At 33.7% G+C, this 27,265-nt stretch overlaps 1 protein-coding gene across 2 annotated transcripts in view; it reads right to left on the bottom strand.

Annotated features, from left to right (window-relative positions):
* The window catches only part of prex1 (phosphatidylinositol-3,4,5-trisphosphate-dependent Rac exchange factor 1), a 252,337-nt gene that overhangs the window by 41,550 nt on the left and 183,522 nt on the right, over positions 1-27,265 (bottom strand). For both annotated transcript variants that reach the window (XM_062057106.1, XM_062057114.1), the window contains exons 17-26: positions 23,517-23,609; positions 19,461-19,609; positions 19,263-19,348; positions 16,364-16,503; positions 11,976-12,108; positions 10,251-10,426; positions 10,022-10,183; positions 9,751-9,961; positions 5,118-5,367; positions 3,744-3,965 (exon numbers count right to left, since the gene is read on the bottom strand). In XM_062057106.1, coding sequence (XP_061913090.1) covers positions 3,744-3,965; positions 5,118-5,367; positions 9,751-9,961; positions 10,022-10,183; positions 10,251-10,426; positions 11,976-12,108; positions 16,364-16,503; positions 19,263-19,348; positions 19,461-19,609; positions 23,517-23,609 — 1,622 coding nt within the window. The remainder of the gene's footprint in view (positions 1-3,743; positions 3,966-5,117; positions 5,368-9,750; positions 9,962-10,021; positions 10,184-10,250; positions 10,427-11,975; positions 12,109-16,363; positions 16,504-19,262; positions 19,349-19,460; positions 19,610-23,516; positions 23,610-27,265) is intronic.

Raw genomic sequence — 27,265 nt, 5'->3', positions numbered from 1 at the left:
AACTGTTTTCAGATGTGTGAACATGATTGCACAAGGGTTTTCTAATCATCAATTAGCCTTCTGAGCCAATGAGCAAACACATTGTACCATTAGAACACTGGAGTGATAGTTGCTGGAAATGGGCCTCTATACACTTATGTAGATATTGCACCAAAAACCAGACATTTGCAGCTAGAATACTCATTTACCACATTAGCAATGTATAGAGTGTATTTCTTTAAAGTTAAGATTAGTTTAAAGTTATCTTCATTGAAAAGTACAGTGCTTTTCCTTCAAAAATAGGGACATTTCAATGTGACCCCAAACTTTTGAACGGTAGTGTATATATATATAAAGAATAAAATGTTATGAGTTATTGAGGTAATTAAGGTTCCAATTACTTCACATCAAATATTACACTTTGAAATATTTTGGGGGTAAAATATTGCATATTGTGTCTGTTTGATTAAAAAAAAAAAAAAAATCTAAGTTTTTGTGAGAAAAATGGCATAAAACATGAAAAAAATAAAATAATAAACATAATAAAAAAATCTCAAAATATTTCGATAAATAAATAAATAACAGATCGAAAGACTTAAGCGTTGAAAGTAACAAAAAAAATTAAAACACTTATTTTTTACAGTTTTATGAATGGGACGCTTTTGGATCCCTGAAAATGTTAGTGGTTATTTTTAAAAATGTATTTTGTTTGTTTGATAAAAAAAATATATTAAAAAAAACGGAGAAAAAAAAAAATAATAATAATTATATAAAAAATATAGAACATGAAAAAAAATAATAATACACCTAATAAGAATAAATCAAAATTTATAAAATATTTCGATAAACAATAAATACAAATTTAGATCTGGAGTTGATCGAGAGACTTAAGCGTTGAAAGTAAAAATAAAAATCCTAGTGTGTGAATGTGAGTGTGAATGTTGTCTGTCTATCTGGGTTGGCCTTATGATGAGGTGGCGACTTGTCCAGGGTGTACCCCGCCTTCCGCGAGCAGACACACACGTCTTATGGTGACGAGGTGGTCAAGCACATCAAAACTTAATGTTAGCTTGGGCGGGATGGAGGACGCGCCCCAAAAAACCTCAACTCTATTATGGTGCAGCAACCTCCAATAAGTAGGTCCTCGCGGGTGGGGGTGGAGCCTGACACAAACACACGCACACACACACACACACACACACACACACACACACACACACACACACACACACACACACACACACACACAGACACACACAACCTATTCAGACCCCCAAAAAACATTTTGAAGTCATTTTTAGCTCCTGCATGTTTGATGAAAACGCTAACACGTGGAAGCAGTTAGGGGGGGGGGGGGCATTATGACTTTGAAAGACTGGCTTGTGTTCTCTTCAATAAGTCTGCTTTTGACACGCCTGTAAGTATGTGAACTCTGGTGCGCTTCACTTCTGGTCACATGCCAAAGTCACAAGGTCAAGGAGCAGTATCAGTATTAGGTCACAAGGTCAAGGAGCAGTATCAGTATTAACCACGGAAAAAAGTTGAAATTTAAGAAGAAAAATGTGTTACAATATTCAAATACAAAAATATTTTTTTAAAGAAAAAAGGTTGAGAAAAAAATACAAAATAAAATTGGAAAGTTATTTGTATAGAAAATGGTCATAACATTTTTTATTTTATGGCAAAAGTTGTAACATTGCGACAAAATGTCTTCATTCAACAAGAAAATAGGGAAAATGTTACAAGACTAAAGGTAAGACAGGAAAAAAGTTATTTTACAAAAATAAGGTTGCAATTTTACAAGAAACAAATTGTATTTTTTCTGATTAAAAACATGTATTACAAGAAAAATTTTGAAAATTTTTATAAGAATAAAGACCAAATTTTACAACACTAAAGGTGTGATATTACTAGAAATAAAATTGTGATATCACATGAATTTAAAGAAAACTAAAATAAGTTTTACTTTCACTGTAAAATTTGTAATATTTTAAAAAATGTCAACATTTTACAAGAATAAAGACAAATTATTAACAAATTGTTAACCAAATGTCTTAATTCTACAAGAAAATAGGCAAAATATTACAAGATTAAAGGTAATACAAGAAAAAAGTTATTTTACAAAAATAAAAGTTGCAATTTTACAAGAAACAAATTGTAATTTTTTCTGATTAAAAAAACTGTATAACAAGAACAATGTTGTAAAATTTTATAAGAATAAAGACCAAATATTACAACATTAAAGGCGTGGTATTACTAGAAAAAAGTTGCAATTTCACAAGAATGAAATACAAATCTCATTAAAAAGTTTTAGTTTCACTGGAAAATATGTAATATTTAAAAAAAACATGAAAGAAAGTTATTAACAACAACAAAATGTCTTAATTCTACAAGAAAATAGGCAAAATGGTACAAGACTAAAGGTAATACAAGAAAAAAGTTATTTTACAAAAATAAAATTGCAATTTTAGAAGTATACAATTTTATTTTTTTCTGATTAAAATATTTATTACATGAATTTAAAAATATATGTATTTATAGGAACAAAGGCAAAATATTAGAAGACTAAACGTTTTATATTACAAGAAAAAAATGCAATATTATAAAATATTTTAAAAAATCTAATTAAAGTTAAATTTCACTGTAAAATATGTATTATTAGAATAAAAGTCAACATTCTACAAGAAAAACGTTAATACACGACTCAAAGGTGTTAGATGGCAACAAAAAGTCTTGCTTTGGAAAAGTAACACGAACAAATTTGTAATATTGCAGCAAAAAACTTGATATATTTTATAAGAATATACAAACCCCGTTTCCATATTAGTTGGGAAATTGTGTTAGATGTAAATATAAACGGAATACAATGATTTGCAAATCCTTTTCAACCCATATTCAGTTGGATATGCTACAAAGACAACATATTTGATGTTCAAACTGATAAACTTTTTTTTTTTTTTTTGCAAATAATCATTAACTTTAGAATTTGATGCCAGCAACACGTGACAAAGAAGTTGGGAAAGGTGGCAATAAATACTGATTAAGTTGAGGAATGCTCATCAAACACTTATTTGGAACATCCCACAGGTGAACAGGCAAATTGGGAACAGGTGGGTGCCATGATTGGGTATAAAAGTAGATTCCATGAAATGCTCAGTCATTCACAAACAAGGATGGGGCGAGGGTCACCCCTTCTCAACAAATGAGTGAGCAAATTGTTGAACAGTTTAAGAAAAACCTTTCTCAACCAGCTATTGCAAAGAATTTAGGGATTTCACCATCTACGGTCCGTAATATCATCTCTGGAGAAATCACTGCACGTAAGCAGCTAAGCCCGTGACCTTCGATCCCACACGCACACACACACATATATGTATGTGTATATATACATATATATATACATATATATACATATATATATATATATATATATATATATATATATATATATATATATATATATATATATATATATATATATATATATATATATATATATATATATATATATATATATATACACATATATAGTGTTAATTATACATTTGTATATTTTTTTATATTAAAAAAACAGGTTTGATTCATTATAATTTCTTGGGAGAACTAAGGTAATTTTGTTATTCAAAAAGTGAAAAGTGAGTTGAGTATTTATATATTTTGGTGAAATCTAAATGTAAAAGTAGCGACATATTCAAATAAATATTCACGCCTGAATAAGTCAGCTCTGATGTGACAATGATGGACTCGTGAAAAGATGGCGTCACCTGTACGAGTCCCTGTAGCTCATGGTGTCATGACCCGAGTCCTCCTGGTCCTCCTCGTTCACCTTGAAGCACACCCTCTTGATGCCCCCGGGCTCCACCTTGTCCTGCTCACAGGGGTCCTCGCAGGGGCCCAGCGAGGGCGGCTGACCTGCCTCGTACACGGGTGGCTCCGCCCCTCCTTCCACTTGGGGCTGAGTGGGCTCTGTGATGGAGGACAGCAGGCTGAAACGCAAGAGAGTCTCTTTTACCAGTTTGTCCCTGAACACTTTTTCACGCCCCCCATAAGGGACAGACCTCTTTGGACGCACTCCTTTACATAGGGTGACAGGCATCTTTCACGCTCCCTAGGATGGCAGGCATTTTTCTACACTCTTCCACATAGGGGGCAGGCATTTTTCACGCCCCCCTAGGGTGACAGGCATTTTTCTACGCACTCTTCCACCTACGACACAGACTTTTTTCACGCCCTCTCTAGGGTGACAGGCATTTTTCACGCCCCCCCCTAGGGTGACAGCCATTTTTCTACGCATTCTTCCACATAGCAGGCAGGCACTTTTCACGCCCCCCCCCCCCCCTCAGGGTGACAGGCATTTTTCACGCCCCCCTAGGGTGACAGGCATTTTTCACGCCCCCTAGGGTGACAGGCATTTTTCCATGCACTCTTCCACAAAGGGGGCGGGCATTTTTCACGCCCGCCCAGGGTGACTGGCATTTTTCACTCACCCATAGGGTGACAGGCATTTTTCACGCCCCCTAGGGTTACAGGCATTTTTCTACACACTCTTCCACCTACGACACAGACATTTTTCACGCCCCCCTAGGGTGACCGCCATTTTTCTCACATCCCCGTAGGCGTCGGACATTTCCCCCCTCCCTCGCCCTCCCCGCCACCACCCACCAACTCGGTGAGACACATTTTTCCCGCCCACCGCAGGTAACAGAACTTTTCACGCCCCCCCACAAGGGACATATTTTTTACCTTCCACTGGGGACAGACATTTTTCTACACCCCCGTCACAGTCATTTTTTATTATTGTCTTCACAAGGGTCATACATTTTTCTACCACCCTTCCCTCAACCCACATGCCCCCACACCGTAGACCCAGGGTGACAGACCTATTTTCAAGCCCCTCGTTGTCCCACTGTCCCGTTGAGTGTCTCTGGCAGGAACTTTCTCTCCTCTCTATTCTTGCACCGCGCCATAAATATTTGGGCCCTAAGGAATGTACTTATTTGGCCAAACTGATGACATAATCCTGACAACTCCCAACATTTTCCCACATTTGTTTACCTTTTCTAGAACGTCTGCTTGAGAACAGCCAGCAGTGTCCGAGTTTAGCCGAGAAGATCTAGACTAGAATGGTGAGGACTCACACGTTGATCTGTGCCACGTATTGCTTCATCTCCCTCACGGCCACGTCCAGCCGGCTGTACAGGTGAAGGTAGGCGTCCTGCGTCTCCGTGTCTTCCTGTTTGAGCAGGAAGCTCAAGCCGCCCTCCGTCGGGCCCTCCACTCCGTTGGGGGACTCCTCGCTGTCCTCGCCGTCCAAGCCCGTCGAATTCCAGGAGGGGGCACCCATGCTGGTCACGCAGTGCTGCGTGTGTGACATGGGGTTCAGCTGGGCTGGTGGGCAGAATAGGATTATTATTATTACTTTTTTAATCTCATTATTATTATCACTTTTTTATTAATATCATTGCTATTACTGTATTATTATTATTACTTTATTATAATTATCATTATTATTATTATATTATTACTACTTTTTATTATTATCATTATTATTGTTTTATTATTAACATTATTATTATTATATTATTACATTTTTAATATCATTCTTATTATATTATTACTTTTTTATTTTTATCATTAATTATTATTATTACTTTTGTATTATTATCATTATATTATTTGTATTATTACTTTTTCATTATTATCATTATTGTTATCATATTATTATTATTAATTTTTTATTATTATCATTAGTATTATTATATTATTACTTTTTTAATATGATCATGATTACTATATTATTATTATTACTTTTTAATTATCAAGCAGTAGAAAATGGATGGATGGATCATTATTATTATCATATTATTATTATTACTTTTTTATTAATATCATTATTATTATATTATTATTACTTTTTTATTATTATTATTATTACAATATTATTATTTATATTACTATTATTGTTAGTTTTTTATATTATTATTATTATTAATATTATCATTATTAAAATTGTTATTATTATCATCATTATTATTATTATTATTAATAATACTATAATTAATATTATGAGGCCTAGTAGATTATTAAGGTGGAGCACAGTAGAATGTGTTAAGTGGCAGCAGTGGTTCTTCATTTTTTTCTGTACTTCCCCCACGGGGTGTTTACACATTTTTCACATAGGGTACATGCATTTTTCACGCTCCCCCTAGGGACAGAGACATTTTTCTACGCATCTTTCACATAGGAGACATGCATTTTTCACACCCCACTTAGGGGCATGACATTTTTCTACGCACTCTTCCACATAGGGGACATGCATTTTTCACGCCCCTCATAGGAGACAGACAATTTTCTATGCACTCTTCCACATTTGCATAATACATGCATTTTTCATGCTCCCCCTAGGAGACGGACATTTTTTAATGGACCCCTTGGGCACAGACATTTTTTCACCCTTCCCCTAGGGGTCAGACATTTTATAAACCGCCCACAGGGGACAGAGACATTTCTATGCAGTCTTCCACATAGGACACAGACATTTTTCAAGTCCCCTCTAGGAGACCGACAATTTTCTATCCACTCTTCCACATAGAAAACATGCATTTTCCACACTCCCTCTTGGGAACAGACATTTTTTAATGGACCCCTAGGGCACAGATATTTTTTCACCCTCCCCCTAGGGTACAGACTTGTTATTAACCGCCCACAGGGGAAAGAGACATTTGTATGCACTCTTCCACATAGAAAACATGAATTTTTTTCACGCTCCCCTTTGGGGACAGACATTTTGTCCACGCACTCCTTCACATAAGACAGAGGAACATTTCACAGACCACCTAGGGGACAGACATATTTTCACGCTCCCCCTAGTGGACAGACCATTTTCTATGCACTCTTCCGCATAGAAAACATGCATTTTTCACGCTCTCCTCCACATAAGACAGAGGAATATTTCACAGACCACCGAGGACATAGACAATTTTTCACGCTCCCCCTTGGGGACAGCCATTTTCCCACACCCCCTTCCCCCTTGGGGGAAAGACATTTTTCTGCACCACCACCCCCAGGTTACAGCCATTTTTTTTCACGTCCCTGTAGGAGTCGAATATATACTGTATATACATATATAAATATGAATATATATATAATGTATACACATATTATATTATTGCAATATAATGGATATATAATTAATAATTAATATAATTGGATAGAGTATTTTTAATGTTTGACTCCCACATTGTTTACTTCCGTGATGACCACCTTAAAGTTTTGTAATCAATCAGAAATATCAAGACGCTAAAATGTGCCAAACATGGATAAGTGTGGAGTGTTTAGCATTTTTCCCATCATGCATTGCAATGGATTTAAATGGGTGTAATTTTGAGGGGGTTTTTTACGGTGGTTGGACATTTTTTTATAATATTCACAAAGTTCAGTGATCAGGTTGTGTTGCGTGTGACCGTGTGTGTTGACCACATTTTTTATTTTTCTTTGCGACATGACTAAGGAAGGTTGTTTAGATTGGGTCAATTAAGTATATGCTGTGCCTTGTTAGTTTCAAAATACAATTCATGCTCGTTGACTGGATCTGCTCACGTCGTCCACAAAATGGCAGGGATCGGACTGTGGGATATTTAAAAATGTGTTTTTGGAGATGTGTGGACACATGAGCGCCAACATCTGCTTGGAACAACTGCTGAGCAGATGTGAGACCAAAGCCTCCAGGAGACCGTCTAGACATCTTTCATGACACAACCACTGAGCACGGGGAGGAATGCAAAATGGTAAACAAAAAAGATGGCCGCCGACGGTGTTGACGACTGCATTCCAGGGAAGACAACTTTGGAAACGTCTTTTCTAGAGCCATCACGCAATTCTCGCTACGAGTCTGAAATGTCCACTTTCTTGAATGCAGCACCGTGTACAATACAGTGATGACATAATGCTGTGGCTGTAGGCAACCTCCTGATTGCGTTATGAGAGCATTATCTACCTCTACATACGCTTTACAATTTTGCTGATCCGCTGTCGGACTGTGGCTATAGGCAACCTCCAGAAGTTTTTTTTTTGGTATATTTTAACTGAACAAGATGGCGGTAGCTACTTTTAAACAAATAAAGCAACTTTATTTACCTCAGCATGCGTTTTTAAATATTATTAGAAAAACAAATGATACAATTACATTTATAGTATATTTGTGCAATATGTAATATACATTATCTAAAAAATATTCCACATATACACAACTAAATTAATATTATGATAATTAGTTAATACATATTTAATACATTAAATCCAAATGGTTATTCAAGTTACCAAAATATTAAATATAAAATTGAATTAATAAGATGAATGTATAAAATATATATATATTATTGAAAAACGTAGAGATCATGAAACTAAATTAATAATTGAATATAAATACAACATATAATATAAAAAATATAACATTCAAATAAATGTTGTAAAAATATATATGTTATATAATTAAATTGATAATATGATAAATACATAATATACATTATAAAATATACAAACAGTACAATTAAATTAACAGTATAATAAATGTCTAATATATAATATACATTATACAAAACAAAATATACAATTTAATGGAAAATACATGTATATTATATAATATACATTATTATAAAAAATATCACACAATAAATTAATAATATGATACAAGTACAATATATGTTATTATAAAAATATAAATGACACAATTAAATAAATAATACCAAAAATGTGTATTATAAAATATTCATTAGATAAATATAAATGATACAATTACATTTATAGTATGATATTTGTGCAATATATAATATACATTATCATTAAAATAATATACTTATACACAATATATACAATTAAAATAATATTATGATACATATGTAACACATATTTGATCAATTAAATCCAAATGATTATTAAAGTATTTAAATATAACATTGTATTAATATGATAAATGTATAATATACATACAGTATTATCAAAAATGTATAGATCATGAAACTAAATGAATAATTTAATTTAAATAAAACATATAATATAGAAAAACTGACATTCAAATAAAAGTTGTAAAAATATATGTATTATATAATTAAATTGATAACATGACGCATATATAATATACATTATAAAGTATATAAAAAATGCAATTCAATTAACAGTATGATAAATGTCTAATATATAATATACATTATACAAAATACAAATTATACAATTTAATGGATAACACTTGTATATTATATAATATAAATTATTATACAAATATCATACAATAAATGAATAATATAATATATGTTAATATAAAATTATAAAGGAAACAATTAAATGAATAATACAATAAATGTGTAATATTATTAGAAAAATATAAATGATACAATTACATTCATAGTACGATATTTGTGCAATATGTAATATATATTAACATAAAAATAAATACATATATTCACAATATATACAATTAAATTAATATTATGATAATTATGTAATAAATTAAATACATTTATAAAAATATATAATCCATCCATTTTCTACCACTTGTTCCTTTTGGGGTGGCGGGGGGTCGCTGAAGAATATCATATAAAAATATATAATTTACATAAATAATTAAGATGTTATATTTAATGAGTTTCTCTCCAATTTTACTTGATTTTAATGAATATAAACTATAAACAGAGTATTTTCACTATGTCAGGTTTTTTCTTTGCTGGATGAAACATTTGATCACATTTCCAACATGAACACTAGACAAAAGTGTACCTTGGTCCGGGTCCAGACCAAACAAGGAGTTCTTGCGTCCAAAGCGGATGCTGAAGGTCCTGCCGGCCGAGGTAGCACTTTTGGGATAGGAGACCTGCATGAGGTTGACGTGACAGTTGGTGGGCACAAAGTCCATGCAGCCCAGCGGGTGAGGTGGCACGCCGGCCTGCCTGAAGGAGGGCCAGGCCGTGTTCCGTAGCTCCAGGGAGAACTGGACAGAAAGCACGGCGATTACTTCCGCCGGCGGGCGCCATCTTGCTTTGGGAGGTACCTGCTGGTAGCTGCTGATGCGCCGTCGGATGCTGTCCAGCTTGGTGTCGCATATGTGTCGAAACTCGTACTGGGGCATGGTGACCACCTTGTGGCCCTGGGAGATGAGCTGGCTGCAGTTGCTGACAAAGAGCCGGTCGTCGCTGCAAAAGGCCTCCAGGATCTGCAGACAGGGAGGAACTGTAGGAGGTGCTGTTTCCCACCTGCTGACAAACACCACGAGGCGCTACCTTGGCGGCCAGGCCGAAGCAGCCTTTGGGCTCCACCATCTTCTCCAGGACGTGACTCTTGATCCCCGCGGTGCTGACGTACTCGTAGAAGACGCCGTGCTCCAGGTGGACGTTGTCCACGGTCAAGTTGACCAGCGGTGTGTCGTCGGACAGCGACAGGCTTCTTAGTCGGTAATCTGTCCACAAAGACATGACCAAAATGTCTTTAGGTTAATTATTATTTGTTATCATTATATTACACATATTTTATTATTATCATCGTTATCTATTTCCTTTTAATTGCTTTCATTATTTTATCTATTGTTATTTTCAATGCTTGTAATTGAAAGATTTTATATTTTTTATGTGGAGCACTCTGGAAAGAGTTGGTTTGTTAATAGTACTATATTTATTTTCATTCATATATATATATATATATATATATATATATATATATATATATATATATATATATATATATATATTTATATATATATATATATATATATATATATATATATATGCATTTACGTATATATATACTGTATATATATATATACATATATGTTTATATATGTATATATAGGAGACACACGCAGACATATATGTATGTGTGCGTGTGTGTATATACACACACAGTATTTATATACGTATATTTGTATTAATATATATTATTTATATATTTATAATTGCATTATTATACATAATTATTACTATTATGTTAATATTATTATTGTATCATTTTTTTCTATCATTATTATTTTTTATTATGATACTACATATACATATAGATACAGTGTACAGTATACAATTATACTGTATTATACATTTTATTTTATTAGTATTATAATTATTATTATTTTTTAAATTAATGTTAATATTTTATATATTGTTATTTTAAATACATATAATTTATATACTTTATTTAGTTTTTTATGTGCAGCAATCTGGAAACTGTTAATAGTGCTATATTTATTTGTATTTATTATTATTATTGTATTATATACATATATGTGCATCTCTCTCTATACATATATATATATATATATATATAAAATGTTATATTATGTATTATTATTATATTATATACATATATATTATTATAATTATTGTATTTTTTTTATCATTATCATTTTTTAATTAATTTTAGTATTTTATCTATTGTTATTTTAAACGATATGTTGTATGTATGTATATGTACACAATACGTATGTATATGACATTTATATATTTATTATTTTATTATACATTTTATTTTATTATTATTATTATTTATCTTTAATTCATGTTATTATTGTAGCTATTGTTTTTTTAAATGCTTGTAATTGAAATATTTTTTCTATTGTTTTTTAATGTGCAGCACTCTGGAAACAGTTTGTCAATAGTGCTATATAAATAACGTGTATTTGGATTTAGATTTTAAAATAATTTTGGCGTCTGCAAGGATGAAGTCCAACTTTAAACGAGTAATCTTTCGTCGCACTTTCCTCCATATTTCCTAACTTCCCAGGTTCCTTGAATGCAGCATTGCCACAATACGTTCTCATCAAAGGTAGGATTTTTCAAAACAACCGTCTGGTCTTCCCGTCGCACAATGGCGATGTAATGCTGTTTGTACGTGGTACGGCTGTGGCTGTAGGCAACCCCCTGATGTAGATGATATATTGATGACGTCACAAGATGGCAGCAGCCTCCTCTGAAGTATCATATAAGTGATCATTGCTTGCATACAGCAATCCTTCTCACCGGTTCCATTGGTGCCGTTCTCCTCCTCGTGGTCAGTGTCGTACTTCCTGAACCCGTCCTCCTCCTCCTCAGACGTGGTCTGCTTGTGCCGCAGCTCCTCCACATCTTCGAAGGTGCGGTAAACCCACTGACACTGCAGCCAAACATGAATATGCGCAAATATTTACTCATTTCATCACTTCTAACGGGGAACGGTCTACTGCAGTAGCGGGCTGCAGCCAGCAGAGGGTGCAGTGAATTAGAAAACAGGAGTTCAAGTGGGAAAAAAACACATTTATTTGATTTATTTCATATTGCATGCTGGACTGACATTTTAGCTCCAGTTGGTTCGAGTGTTAAAATAAATATTGACAATTTGTTTTAGTTCGGTACTCCAGGTTGCCATGGTTTTGATTTTAAAAGCTTAGATGGAGGAAAACAGGACCATAAAATATTAGAATAACACATACGATATGATATAATGTCAAATGTTTTTTTTTTCAACAACAAAAACATATTTTGAAAAGCGATATAATTATTATTATTGAATATTTATTTATTTATTTATTTTTATTTTTTGTTGTTGTATTGAATTATTATTATTGGTTATTTTTATCTATTTGTATTATTATTTCTTGTATGTATTTTATTATTATTTGTATTTACATTATAATAATTATCATATGCATTATTATGTTATTATATGTATTAATACATGTGTTATGTTTACTCTTATATTATCAATATTATTTATTTGTATTTCGTATTATTTTAATCCCCATTTTTTAACAGAAAAAAACCCCCTCTAAACACAAATTCAGCAGAATTATGCGTAAAAAAAAAACAATTCCACATTTTATTTTGGTAGAAATATGTTGTGTCGGCCGAAAAATAACCCAATTACTTTGTGATGAAGATCTGGATAAAGGTGCAAAATATGATATATATTTTTTAACTCACTCTGACCTCAATGGACACGCCCACACTCATGATGGACACGCCCACACTCATGATCTATGATGTCACCATCTGTCTGTTAGGTGAAACTCCTTTTATTGTTGTTCCTTGATGGGGGTCTGCTCTTTTTATATATTTTCTATATTTATATATATTTTTCATACCAAGTCTTGTATGCATATATATATATATATATATATATATATATATATATATATATATATATATATATATATATAAGTTTTTAATTTTTTATTTTTTTTTAAACATATATGTTTTTTTCTAAACAATTATTAAAGGCCTACTGAAACCCACTACTACCGACCACGCAGTCTGATAGTTTATATATCAATGATGAAATCTTAACATTATAACACATGCCAATACGGCCGGGTTAACTTATAAAGTGACATTTTAAATTTGCCGCTAAACTTCCGGTTCGAAACGCCTCTGAGGATGACGTATGCGCGTGACGTAGCCCGGGGAACACGGGTATGCCTTCCACATTGAAGCCAATACGAAAAAGCTCTGTTTTCATTTCATAATTCCACAGTATTCTGGACATCTGTGTTCGTGAATCTGTTGCAATCATGTTCATTGCATTATGGAGAAAGAAGCTGAGCAAGCACAGAAGAAAGTTGTCGGTGCGAAATGGACGTATTTTTCGAACGTAGTCAGCAACAACAGTACACAGCCGGCGCTTCTTTGTTTACATTCCCGAAAGATGCAGTCAAGATGGAAGAACTCGGATAACAGAGACTCTAACCAGGAGGACTTTTGACTTCGATACACAGACGCCTGTAGAGAACTGGGACAACACAGACTCTTACCAGGATTACTTTGATTTGGATGACAAAGACGCAGACGTGCTACTGTGAGTATGCAGCTTTGGCTTCTAAACATTTGATCGCTTGACCGTATGTGCGCAACTTTTTTAAAATATATAAGCTTTATGAACCTTGGGTTAGGTGAACGGTCTTTTGGGCTGAGTGATTGTGTGTGTTGATCAGGTGTTTGAATTGTATTGGCGTGTTCTATGGAGCTAGGAGCTAGCAGAGGAGCTAGGAGCTAGCATAACAAACACGTAGGTGTTTTTATGCAGGATTAATTTGTGGCATATTAAATATAAGCCTGGTTGTGTTGTGGCTAATAGAGTATATATATGTCTTGTGTTTATTTACTGTTGTAGTCATTCCCAGCTGAATATCAGGTCACCCCGGCTCTCACAGCATCTTCCCTATCTGAATAGCTTCAACTCCCCACTAGTCCTTCACTTGCACTTTACTCATCCACAAATCTTTCATCCTCGCTCAAATTAATGGGGAAATTGTCGCTTTCTCGGTCCGAATCTCTCTCACTTCATGCGGCCATCATTGTAAACAATAGGGAACTTTGCGTATATGTTCAACTCACATACGTCACGCTACTTCCGGTAGGGGCAAGCCTTTTTTTCATCAGATACCAAAAGTTGCAATCTTTATCGTCGTTGTTCTATACTAAATCCTTTCAGCAAAAATATGGCAATATCGCGAAATGATCAAGTATGACACATAGAATAGATCTGCTATCCCCGTTTAAATAAAAAAAATTCATTTCAGTAGGCCTTTAAGTCATTCTTTTACATTTTCATGAAAAACATGTCATAGGTTCAAGTTGCTCCACTGTCACGTTTGAGTAACCCTGGCTGCAGCCCGCAGATCGAGGAGGGGCTAAACGTTTAAAGGAAGCGGCAGGCTCAAACAACCCGGTATTACAAGAAAACGTGGAGTTTTTGTACCGCTGTTTTTTTTTTTTTTTTTTTTTACATCCCTGACAGGAATTTATTAATGTTGTTTAAAGAAAAAAAAAACACACACACACAGGCAGAGGGCACTTTTTAAGACGAGGCAAAAAAGGGCAGGGGCTCAGGCACCCATAGGGCCCTATGTGTGCACGTGCCTGTATATATATATATATATATATATATATATATATATATATATATATATATATATATATATATATATATATATATATATAAATATTAGGGGTGTGGGAAAAAATCGATTCCAATTCGAATCGCGATTCTCACGTTGTGCGATTCAGAATCGATTCTCATTTTTAAAAAATCAATTTTTTTATTTATGTTTTTTTATTATTTTAAAAAAAAATTAATCAATCCAACAAAACAATACACAGCAATACCATAACAATGCAATCTAATTCCAAAACCAAACCCGACCCAGCAACACTCAGAACTGCAAAAAAGAGAGCAATTGATAGGAGACACAAACACGACACAGAACAAACCAAAAGTAGTCAAACAAAAATTAATATTATCAACAACAGTATCAATATTAGTTACAATTTCAACATAGCAGTGATTAAAAATCCATCATTGACATTATCATTAGACATTTATAAAAAAAAGAAAAAAGAACAATAGTGTCACAGTGGCTTACACTTGCATCGCATCTCATAAGCTTGACAACACACTGTGTCCAATATTTTCACAAAGATAAAATAAGTCATATTTTTGGTTCAATTAATAGTTAAAACAAATTTACATTATTGCAATCAGTTGATAAAACATTGTCCTTTACAATTATAAAAGCTTTTTACAAAAATCTACTACTCTGCTTGCATGTCAGCAGACTGGGGTAGATCCTGCTGAAATCCTATGTATTGAATGAATAGAGAATCCTTTTGAATCGGGAAAAAAATCGTTTTTGAATCGAGAATCGTGTTGAATTGAAAAAAAAAAAATCGATTTTGAATCGAATCGTGACCCCAAGAATCGATATTGAATCGAATCGTGGGACACCCAAAGATTCACAGCCCTACTACATATGTGCACATATACATAAATGTACATATACATATATATACAGTACATACATATATATACATACACAGATATATATGTACCGGTATATAATAATAATAATAATACATTTAGTAATGTTTGAATGGAGCCAGTCTCCACGGCAACGCACGCTAACAGGAAGTGAGCGGTGCCAGGACCCTTTTTCGCTGGCGGTGGGACAGAAGTGTGACGTTTTTACGACACGCATGAAGCAAACTTTTGTTGGCTTTCTTCGTCTCTTTGCTCCACAGCCAATGAAAAATCTTCGCCAAATGAAACATCAAGAGGTCGTTCCTGAGGTTCATATATATACATACATACACATATATATATATACATACACATATACATACATACACATATATATACATACACATATACATACATATATGTGTCAGGATGTCCCTACTGTGCTTCATAGTTATGCTGCTAAGTTTGGAAAAACATACATATAAATATATAGCAGCAGTTTTCCATAACTTTATCATCAGCAGATGATTTATTCATACGTACAGCATTTGGAAAATAAATAATTTTGTGTGGGTGGGTGTGTGTTTGTGTGTGTGTGTGTGTGTGTGCGTGTGCGTGTGTGTGCGTTCGTTCTCACCACTTGAGGATGGCGGAGGTGTGTGTGTTGCGCACTAAAGTGTTCCAGGACGTCTTGGTGGTCGCCGCCATTGACATTGTTGCAGTTGACCTTCAGGATGACCTGACCGGGCTGAAGCCCCGCCCCCGCCGCCTCCCAGCCTGTGTGCGTGCCAACAGGAGAGGTCAAAGGTCAGATGGGGGGGCCTCTTGAGTCACACAATCACCCGACCACACAGGGCCCTGGAGTGGACACCCCACAGGGACACTAGTTTTTCATTATAGAATACCAATCATCATTATTATTATTATTATTATTATTATTACTATACATTTAACTATATAATTAATATGTATATAGTTATCATCATTATTATAACAAAAAGGATAAGCAAGAATTATCATTGTAATAATAATCATTATTATTTGTAAATAAATCAATCGTATGTATTCAATTTAAAAAAAACATTATTGAATTTTAATTTTAAGTCCTACATTTAAAAAGTAAAAGAAATATAAGAAAAAATAAATCACATTTTCGAGGGACGGTTTATTCTAAAAATAAAACAAAAGTTGGATATTTTCCCCCCAAGAAAAGACATTGAATATTAACAATTTAAAAATACACATATATACTGTATATACATATTAATATATACATATATATATATATATATATATATATATATATATATATATATATATATATATATATATATTTTAAGTGTGTGTATTTTTGAGAAAAAGTACTTTTAAAAACATTTAATATATATATATAAAGAAAAAACATACATATACATATATATGTCCATACAGTATATACATACAGTACATATATAAATATATATGTATATACAGTATATACATACATATATAAATATATATACATACACATATATATACATATACACACATAAATATGTATACATAAGCACATATATACATATACATATATACATACATATATGTATGTATATATATCATTTTAGGTTGAATATTATTTGAGTAAAAATAATAAAATATACTGCATACTATAGCAATAAAGTATACATATATGCATACATATAAACACAAATTACAAAAAGTCATATTTTCCAGGCAAACAAACAATTTACATTTTTAATGTAAATTTGGTCGTTATTTTTTTGAGAAACAGAACATTTTCTAGAAAAGGTATATATTAATACATATTTTTTAGACAAATCATGCAAAAAGAAGCATGCCCTTTCTCTCATTAAAATGAAAAAGGTTAAACTTGTTTACATGTTTTTGAGAGGAAAAACATGTAAATAACAGTCACATTGTCATTATTATTATTATTATCATTCTCATTATTTATGGGCACATTCACCAAGCGTACAAAGTACAGAGGTATAAACAAGAAGAACACCTTTAGAATCGTCTGCTTTGTTTGTTCATTATGAGCATTGAGCTGTTTTATGTTGGGTTTCATGAAATAAAAAAGTAATTGTTGTTTTGCACTTGTGATCAAGGCTGTAATGTGCAGGAAATGACATCATTACAACAGTTTTGGGGGTTTTGAACTTTGACCCTTGTACAGGTGGTCATAAAAAAACAATAAAAGCTTGTTAAGAGCAGAAAAAGTAACAGGTGGTCACAGGCTAATGTTACCTCATCTCTGCCTTGCAGGCACAATTTTTTTGACACTAAAAACGATTTCAAAGCACAAAGCCGCTCTGATGTTGCCGCCCCAAGGACATGCTCGCTGAAATAGGAGCAAAAATATGGAAACCTAACGATCAGATCATTAAAAATCATTGAATTGAGGAAATGTACATTTATCTACTCTGCAGCAAGTATAGTATATAAACATTTATCTGCATAATTTAGACACTATGTTTTTATTTAGTCAGCATGCTAAGAAAAAAAACCACTATTTGTATGAATTTAGTGGTAAAAAAAGATTTAAAAAAGTATTCAGGTTTTTTTTCTGAATTTTTTGTTTTAGAATTGACTTGTATTGGTTTTGGCAAAAAAATGTATTTTTTTTTTAAGTGTACATTGTTAAGAAGAAGAAAAAACATGGGGGAATTAATAACTATCAAGAAAAAAATAATGTGTCAAATCGCACATTTAAAAAAATATATATTTGTAAGACAAATGTTCTTATTTAAGAGAAAATGGTGGACTTTTCAGAATTCAAAGAATATTCTGATGAAAACGATCTCACAAATCTTTCAGGAAAAAAACATTTTTGAGAAAATATTTAATACAATTTAAAAAAAAACTTGATTTTTGAGAATTCCTTTTAAGTCATGCACTGTAAAAAAAATAACTGTACAATTTACAGTAGAAAAAATGGTAGTTCAGTTGCCAGATTTTTCCACTGAAAATAACAGTGGTACACTTTTTTTATTTAAAGTAATTCGATATATATATATATATATATATATATATATATATATATATATATATATATATATATATATATATATATATATATATATATATATATATATATATATATATATATATATATATATATATATATATACATTAATTTCTTGAAAAAAAAACAAAAAACATTTCACAACTATTTTTAAGTCATGCTTTTACATTTTCATGAAAAAGATGTCATTATATTTAATGTAAAGGTAAGTAAAATAAATATTTAAAATACATTTTAAAATAAATATATATAATTTAAGTAATAATACAATATTATTTAAACGAAACTAGATTTTGGGGGATTTTTTTTTTCATGTTTTTCAGATTTTTTTTTATTTTGCAGAAACAAAATTGGGGTCAAATTATTATGATGTATATTTTTTGACCTTCTTCCTAATGTTGGGGATGGCAATGTGATCTTTGGACAAGCGAGGGCTGTGTTTCCACCATGAAACACTCGTGTGGAAGGGTATGTCATCCTGCAACAAAACCTGCCGGGACGTGTCGCTCACCTTTTCTTACAGCGTGGACGTGAGGAGGGGCAGAGCCAGCGAGTCTGAAGGACAGCTCGTCTGGGTTGTCAGGGACCTTCACCATCCTGAGTGACAGACCCACGCTTAGACCACGGAACACTGTGTGTGTGTGTGTGTGTGTGTGTGTGTGTGTGTGTGTGTGTGTGTGTGTGTGTGTGTGTGTGTGTGTTGACTCACTCCTTGGCCTTGGTGGCGACCAGCAGGCGCAGGGATCGTCGCATGCAGAAGGCCTGGTGGATCATGGCCTCCACCTCAGAAAAAGGTCTGAGGAACAACAGATCCTCGTTGATGGTGTGAATTTTCCTGCCCGCCTGCAGACCTGCCATCTGCACGCACACACACATTATTATTAGGATTAATATCGATAGGTCCAACAGAACTTTATGTCACTGCTTTTTAAAAGTACAGTCTGGGGGGGGCTCAGTTTGAGACCAGGAAAAAACCCACAATAGTACATATGAACACAAAACCTCAATTAGGACGCTAAAATGTTGCGTAGCGTAGCTTGATTAGCTTTGTTATTGAGAAATATTTTATTATTAATTTTTTTTTTGTAGAAAAATTACTTTTTTTTGTATTTTTTAAAAACAATTTCCTTCGAACAAAGTTGCGAAAAAATTAACATTTCTTTAAAAAAAAAGATTATTCATATTCCTCACTATTTTCTTTGCTTTTATCACATGAATATCACCTATAACATTGAGGCTTACTCAATTATGTATTCCCTAAAGATGACTCCTTCCTATTAAAAAAAAGAAAATATAAACAAAAAATAATAATATTGTATTTCTTAAAACAAAGGATTTTTAGGTAAAGTTATTTTCCTTAAAACAAAGTTTCATTCCGTAAATTACTTTTTACATTTATACCTAAAAAAATATATGCCTTTTTTGTATTACTTTAAACATTTTCTTTAAACAAAGTTTCGAAAAAAGATGTATTTCTTGAAAATAAATATGATTTATTTCCACCAGTTTTTTCTTGTTTTTATTATATGAATATTAAAACAGCATTGAGGCTTAATCAATTATTAATTCCTTAAAGATTACTGTTTTCTATTAAAAAAAAAATTGAAATATGAAGAGACATTTTCAAGAAATGTTGAATAAAATGTCTTTAAAACAAACAGAATTTTGTGAAAATATTAACTCATTTACTTTTTTCTCTAAGAAATATGACTTTTTGTTCAATATTTAAAAACATTATTTGTGTTATCTCTGCCAGAATCCACTACTATATACTAGAACCAACATTAAGATACAATAGCATAATAGGCTTAAATAATCATTAAAAACAAGGCAAATGTTTGATTTAACAAGTAAATTATACATTTTGGCCACTGTAATGTTACTCACAGTTTGAACAGTAACACTGTGTATGAATATTTAATTAAGTGATTCTTTGGCATACCACTAGATGGAGCCTGCGTACCACTAGTGGTAGAATCACCACCCTAAGATTACCAAAAAAAAAAAAAAAAATCCTAAATTATAATATGCTTTTTTTAACTGCCATCAAAATATTTTACTTTTTTGTATTTAAAGTATTTTTTTAATATCAGACTTTTTTTGTATTTCTTCAAACTTTTTTTTTCAAATGTTTATTTTCTTTATTATTTCTTTTCCTCACTTTTTTAAAATTGTTTTTATGACATAAATATGAATTCATTAATTTATTATTGTTTATTTATTGATTAATTAATAATATCTAAAATATAAAGAAACATTTTAAAGAATATTCTCTTTCTTGTAACATTTAAAACAAAACAGAATTTTGTGATGTGTGAATATTAACTTATTTATTGTTTTCTCTTGAGAAATAACACTTTTTGTTAAATATTTAAAAACATGATTTGTGTTATCTCTGCCAGAATGTACTACTGAACCAACATTAAGATACAGCAGCATAGTAGGCTTAAATAATCATAAAAAACAAGGCAGCGGTTTAATTAAAAAAAATCCAAAATTATAATATGCTTTTTTTTTTTTGCATTTAAAAAACATTTATTTCCTAAAATAAAGATTAATTCTGTGAATATATTTTTTTTCAACATAAAAAATATGAATTTTTTTGTATTTTTTTATACATTTTTCTTGAAACAAAGTCTCGAGAAATGTTTAATTCCTTCAAAATATGTATTATTTATTTTCCTCACTTTTTATTGTTGTATAAATATTAATTATAAATTAATTATTGTTTATGTATTAACAAATCATTGACAACAATTTTAAATATCAGGAGACATTTTAAAGAATGTGCTTTTTTGTAACACTTTAAAACAAAGTTGAATTTTGTGACATGTGAATATTAACTTATTTGCTTTTTTCTCTTTAGAATTACGACTTTTTGTTGGATTTTTCAAAACATGATTTGCGTAACTACGACACACTAGAAGCCGTTTTAACCTACCCCTTATATTTTATATCAATATCGGTGCACCAATCTGATATTAGTTAACATCTAAGGCATTTACAAAAGGTAAACATGCTAGGCTAAAGCTACCCAACAGGTAAGCACACAATAGCACACAAGCTAGACTTAGGTCATAATCACTGAAAAATTTACCGACATGAATCAAATAAATATAGTTGCGTATTATTTACACATACAAAGCCTCCAACGTATTAGACAGTATCCAGTAAGAAACGTGTCCGCATCATTCCATTGACTGCGTCATGATTTAACTTTGTGAATGTGTGTGACCATGAGGTGTCGTTACTCAGAGCGATGGCGGCTATTTGCGTCGTGTGTTTTTTTTTTTTTTTGCGAACCAGCTTACGGCCCTGCAGGTGGCACCCCCTGGTGGAAGTCACGGGGAAGAAAGACGAGCAAGAACGCCTCTGTCCAGAGTCGTTTCACGGTCACGGCCTTCAGTTGCGATTGAGTCGTCGTGTGCGTCGTCTATTTTGGTGGAGGCTGTTGTGAGTGGGCGTGTCTAAATGTCTCGACAGCCAATCACAACCAAGCTCCTTCGTGAGGGAGGGGAGGATGACGGACAGCAGCCGTCTAAATATTAGACAGCCATTACCCACAGGAGATAATGCAGGGGGATCACACATAGTGTGTGTGTTTGTGTGTGTGTGTGTTCTAGTATTTCTACCCTTCTTGAGACATGAAGAAGGAAAAGTAGCTTCCATATGAGGAGGTGTGAACAAGTGATGACATAAATCATGGTCCCAATAACATTGCATCTAATAGACAATGTCTCATTTGCACCCCTGCTGGTCAAAATGAGGGTGGTCCCAAAACGGAGGGATTTTTATAATTGACTGTGTGTCACTTTTAAAAGTGCTCCCGTCTGGTCAACATAGGAAATAACAAGTGTGTAAGAAATTGAAATGCGCCAAAATATGATTTTTTTTTAATTAAATAAATATGTATATAGAGACTGTAATAACTTGAAGTAGATAATGAAGATTAAAAAACAATTACAAACAAAACATTAAAAAAAAAAAAAATACAAGTGTTTTTCTCACAATGTGTCGACTTCTTTCTTATAAAATTGAGAACAATTTCTCATATTCTTTCTGTTTCTGTAATATGGCAATATTTTCTCGTAAAATGATTATTTTTTAATGTAAAATTATTACTTTTTTTTGCAAAATGGCGACATTTGTCATAAATTTCTGACCTTTATCACAATATTGACACTTTTTTTGTTGTTCTTGTAAAATAGTGAAATTTTTTGAGTAAAATTATGACTTTTGTCATAATTTTGCCAAGTAAAATTCCAATTATTATTATTATATTGCCAAAAATGTAAAGTTTTCTTATAAAATTGTGACTTTTGTCGAGTAAATTTATGACTCTTTTTATAAAATAGCCCAAAATTTAAGCTTTTTCTTGTAAAATTGCGACTGTTATTGAGTAAAATTCCAACTCTTAGCATAATATTGCAAAAATGTTCAGATTTTCTTGTAAAATTTTGACTTGCGTTGAGTAAAATTACGACTTTTATTATAATACTGCCAACATTTTCAGTTTTTCTTGTGAAATTGTGACCTTTTTCCTGTGAAATTCCAACTAATTTTTCACAACAAGCTGTTTTATATTTGCATAGTATGTATATATTATTAACGTTGTAAATACACATCTTTTATATCTAGAAAGGCTGGTCCTAAAGAGGGAGGCATTAATCGGAGGTCTCTAGAAGGTAACAAATACAAGAATATGTGTGTGTGTGTGTGTGTGTGTGTGTGTGTGAGTGTGTGTGTGTGTGTGTGCGTGTGTTACCTCAGCGTGTGAGCCTCTGGTGACAGACTTGACCACGATGGCTTTGTTCTTCTCCTCGATGTCAAAGCCGTAGTCTTCCTCCTCAGGGTCAATCTGACGACAACCAAAAGGAAATGATTGACCAAAAGTCACTTCATCAGGTACACCACTGGTGGCAATAATCACGGCTGCTGTGATTGACTGGATTGTTTTGGCTAATGCAAGAAAATAACATCAGTTTGTATTTTATTACAAACATTATAATAATTTATTCATAATCCAGCAACTTTCTGTTATAATGTTGTTTTTTGATGTATTCTTACATATTAGCTACTTGTCATATATATTTTAAGATACTACAAAATTAACAATAATAATAATGTATTATTTATAATAGTTTGCAATGTTATCGTTAGCGAACACGTTAGCCGCGCCAGCAGCGGCGGCCATCTTCCTGCTGCGCGGCGCTGATAAGATGATTGGGAGCAAGATGGAATTCCACAGACGTCCACTCGCAAAGAAAAGGTTTCCCACTCGGGGTGGAGAATCAGATAAGGCCTCCCACTCGCTGTGATAACATTTGTTGTGTCCAATATTATAAATATACCACAGAAATGTACTTATTATTGGAGATGTTTTGTGAATTAATTCATTATAACACTAATAACAAATACATTTGATACAATAATATGTATAATTAATAATATTAACATATTTTATTTTAATCATGTTTATTTTACATTCATTTTTTTTGCCTTCTTGTAATTGTATGTAATTTAATCACCTTTTGTACCAACTGTGCTCGGTTGACCAATCAGAATTGCGTGGCACTTTCAAGGGGGCGAGGGCATAAATAATGCCACTTCACGTGTCAATACGGTACATAAATGGACAAAAGTATTGGGACACATGGTCAGTTCGGGGCATCCCGATAGAACTCGTTCACTTCCGATAAGACACCTACGACCCAGGTTCATTCCGCAATGCTTTTATTTTGAAGCTTACTTTGCGCCGAACAGGAAACCACTGTGTGTGCGTTTTATTGCGAGACCGTAGTTCTGCCTCTGTTGTCTTCTTGCCCCGATAAGTTATAACGAGGACGCTAACGACATACATGTCGACATAAATGGACCAGTTTTTTCCTAAAAACGATCATGTTGGGTTTCGTATTTTATGTCGACAAAAGCGGTCGACCATGTACGTCGACTTAAGCGAGCACTTTTTGATAAGAAGAACATGACGGACCAGGACTTCATGAAGTGGTCCACACTAGCGGTGTCCCGATACAACCAATAACTACTGACGAAAGATCGACGATACAGGTTCATTCTGCAATGCTTTTATTTTGAAGCTTACTTTGCACCGAACAGGAAATCACTGTGTACGCCTTTTATTGCGAGATGTTGACGTTTCACGTCAATAAGTTATAACGATTGATTGATTGATTGATTGAGACTTTTATTAGTAGGTTGCACAGTGAAGTACATATTCCGTACAATTGACCACTAAATGGTAACACCCGAATAAGTTTTTCAACTTGTTTAAGTCGGGGTCCACTTAAATCGATTCATGATACAGTTATTTACTATCATATATACTATCATCATAATACAGTCATCACACAAGATAATCACATTGAATTATTTACATTATTTACATTCAGGGGTGTGGATGGGGGGGGGGGGTAGGATATGGGCAGCAAGTAGTGGACATAGAGAGAGAGAGAGAGAGAGAAAGAGAGAGAAAGAGAGAGAGAGAGAGAGAGATCAGAAGGCATAAGAAAATGTATCTGCATTTGATTGTTTACATTTGATTATTAGCAATCCGGGGAGGGTGTTAGTTTAGGGTTGTAGCTGCCTGGAGGTGAACTTTTATTGCGGTTTTGAAGGAGGATAGAGATGCCCTTTCTTTTATACCTGTTGGGAGCGCATTCCACATTGATGTGGCATAGAAAGAGAATGAGTTAAGACCTTTGTTAGTTCGGAATCTGGGTTTAACGTGGTTAGTGGAGGTCCCCCTGGTGTTGTGGTTATGGCGGTTATTTACGTTAAGGAAGTAGTTTGACATGTACTTCGGTATCAGGGAGGTATAGTGGATTTTATAGACTAGGCTCAGTGCAAGTTGTTTAACTCTGTCCTCCACCTTGAGCCAGCCCACTTTAGAGAAGTGGGTAGGGGTGAGGTGGGCTCTGGGGTGGAGGTCTAGAAGTAACCTGACTAGCTTGTTCTGAGATGTTTGGAGTTTAGATTTGAGGGTTTTGGAGGTGCTAGGGTACCAGGAGGTGCATGCGTAATCGAAAAATGGTTGAACGAGAGTTCCCGCCAGAATCCTCAAGGTGCTTTTGTTGACCAGAGAGGAGATTCTGTAGAGAAATCTCGTTCGTTGGTTAACCTTTCTGATTACCTTGGTTGCCATTTTATCACAGGAAAGGTTAGCCTCTAGAATGGAACCTAGGTAGGTGACCTCATCTTTCCTGGTGATAACAATGTCACCCACTTTTATGGTGAAGTCATTGACTTTCTTAAGGTTAATGTGGGACCCAAACAGGATGGATTCTGTTTTACCCAAGTGTATGGATAGCTTGTTGTCAGCGAGCCAGGTGCAAGTTCTACAGAGCTCAGCACTGAGGATTTTCTCCACCTGTGACTTGTCCTTGTCGGATACCAGCAGGGCCGAGTCATCCGCAAACAAAAACAATTCACAGTCGCATGCCGATGACATGTCGTTTATGTATATTAGGAACAGTAAAGGTCCCAATATACTGCCTTGGGGGACTCCACAGCTCACCAAGAGGGGGGGGGACACGGTGCCGTTCACCTCTACCACCTGCTCCCTCCCCTCCAAGTAAGATTACATCCAGCTCCATGAGGTTTTGTTAAATCCGATTGCTCTGAGCTTATCCAACAGTATAGCGTGGTTAACGCTGTCAAAGGACTGCTGAAGGTCCAGCATGACCATGCCGCAGTATTTGCCCGCGTCCACCTCATGTTTGATGTGGTCGGTCAGATACAGAAGGCATGTGTCAGTGGAGTGGTTAGTTCTGAAGCCGGATTGGAATTTGTACATGAGTTTATTAGTGGCAAGGTAACTATCGACCTGTTCATAAACTATTTTCTCCATTACTTTCGAAATGGAACTGAGAATAGAAACAGGACGTTAACGATAAACGACAGCTCATGTCGGCATAAATGGATGTTTTTTTTACTAAAAACGATCATGTTGGGTTTCGTATTTTATGTCGACAAAAGCGGTCGACCATGTACGTCAACTTAAGCGAGCACTTTTTAGTAAGAAGAACATGACGGACCAGGACTTCATGAAGCGGTCCACACCAGGGGCGTCCTGATACAACTTGTTCACTTCTGATAAGATACAGACGATCCAGGTTTATTCTGCAATGCTTTTATTTTGAAGCTTACTTTGCACCAAACAGGAAACCAATGTGTGTGTGTGTTTTTATTGCGAGACAGTATCTCTGCGGCTGTTGTCGTTTTGCGATTATTAGCGATAACGAGGACGTTAACGATGTATATGTCGACAAAAATGGAATTTTTTTTCCCCAAAAATACTATTTTTCCATTTTTGATGTGGACAGAATCGGTCGACCATGTACGTCGACTTAAGCGAGCACTTTTTGGTAAGAAGAACATGACAGACCAGGACTTCATGAAGTGGTCCACACCAGGGGTGTCTCGATACAACCTATAACTACTGACGAGATACCGACGATACAGGCTCAGTCTGCAATGCTTTTATTTTGAAGCTTACTT

The sequence above is a fragment of the Entelurus aequoreus genome, linkage group LG01 (genome assembly GCF_033978785.1).
Source record: "Entelurus aequoreus isolate RoL-2023_Sb linkage group LG01, RoL_Eaeq_v1.1, whole genome shotgun sequence".
In the NCBI taxonomy this organism is placed as follows: Eukaryota; Metazoa; Chordata; class Actinopteri; order Syngnathiformes; family Syngnathidae; genus Entelurus; species Entelurus aequoreus.
Note: the sequence above shows the minus strand (reverse complement) of the source record. Positions and strands in the feature narration are given on the sequence as shown.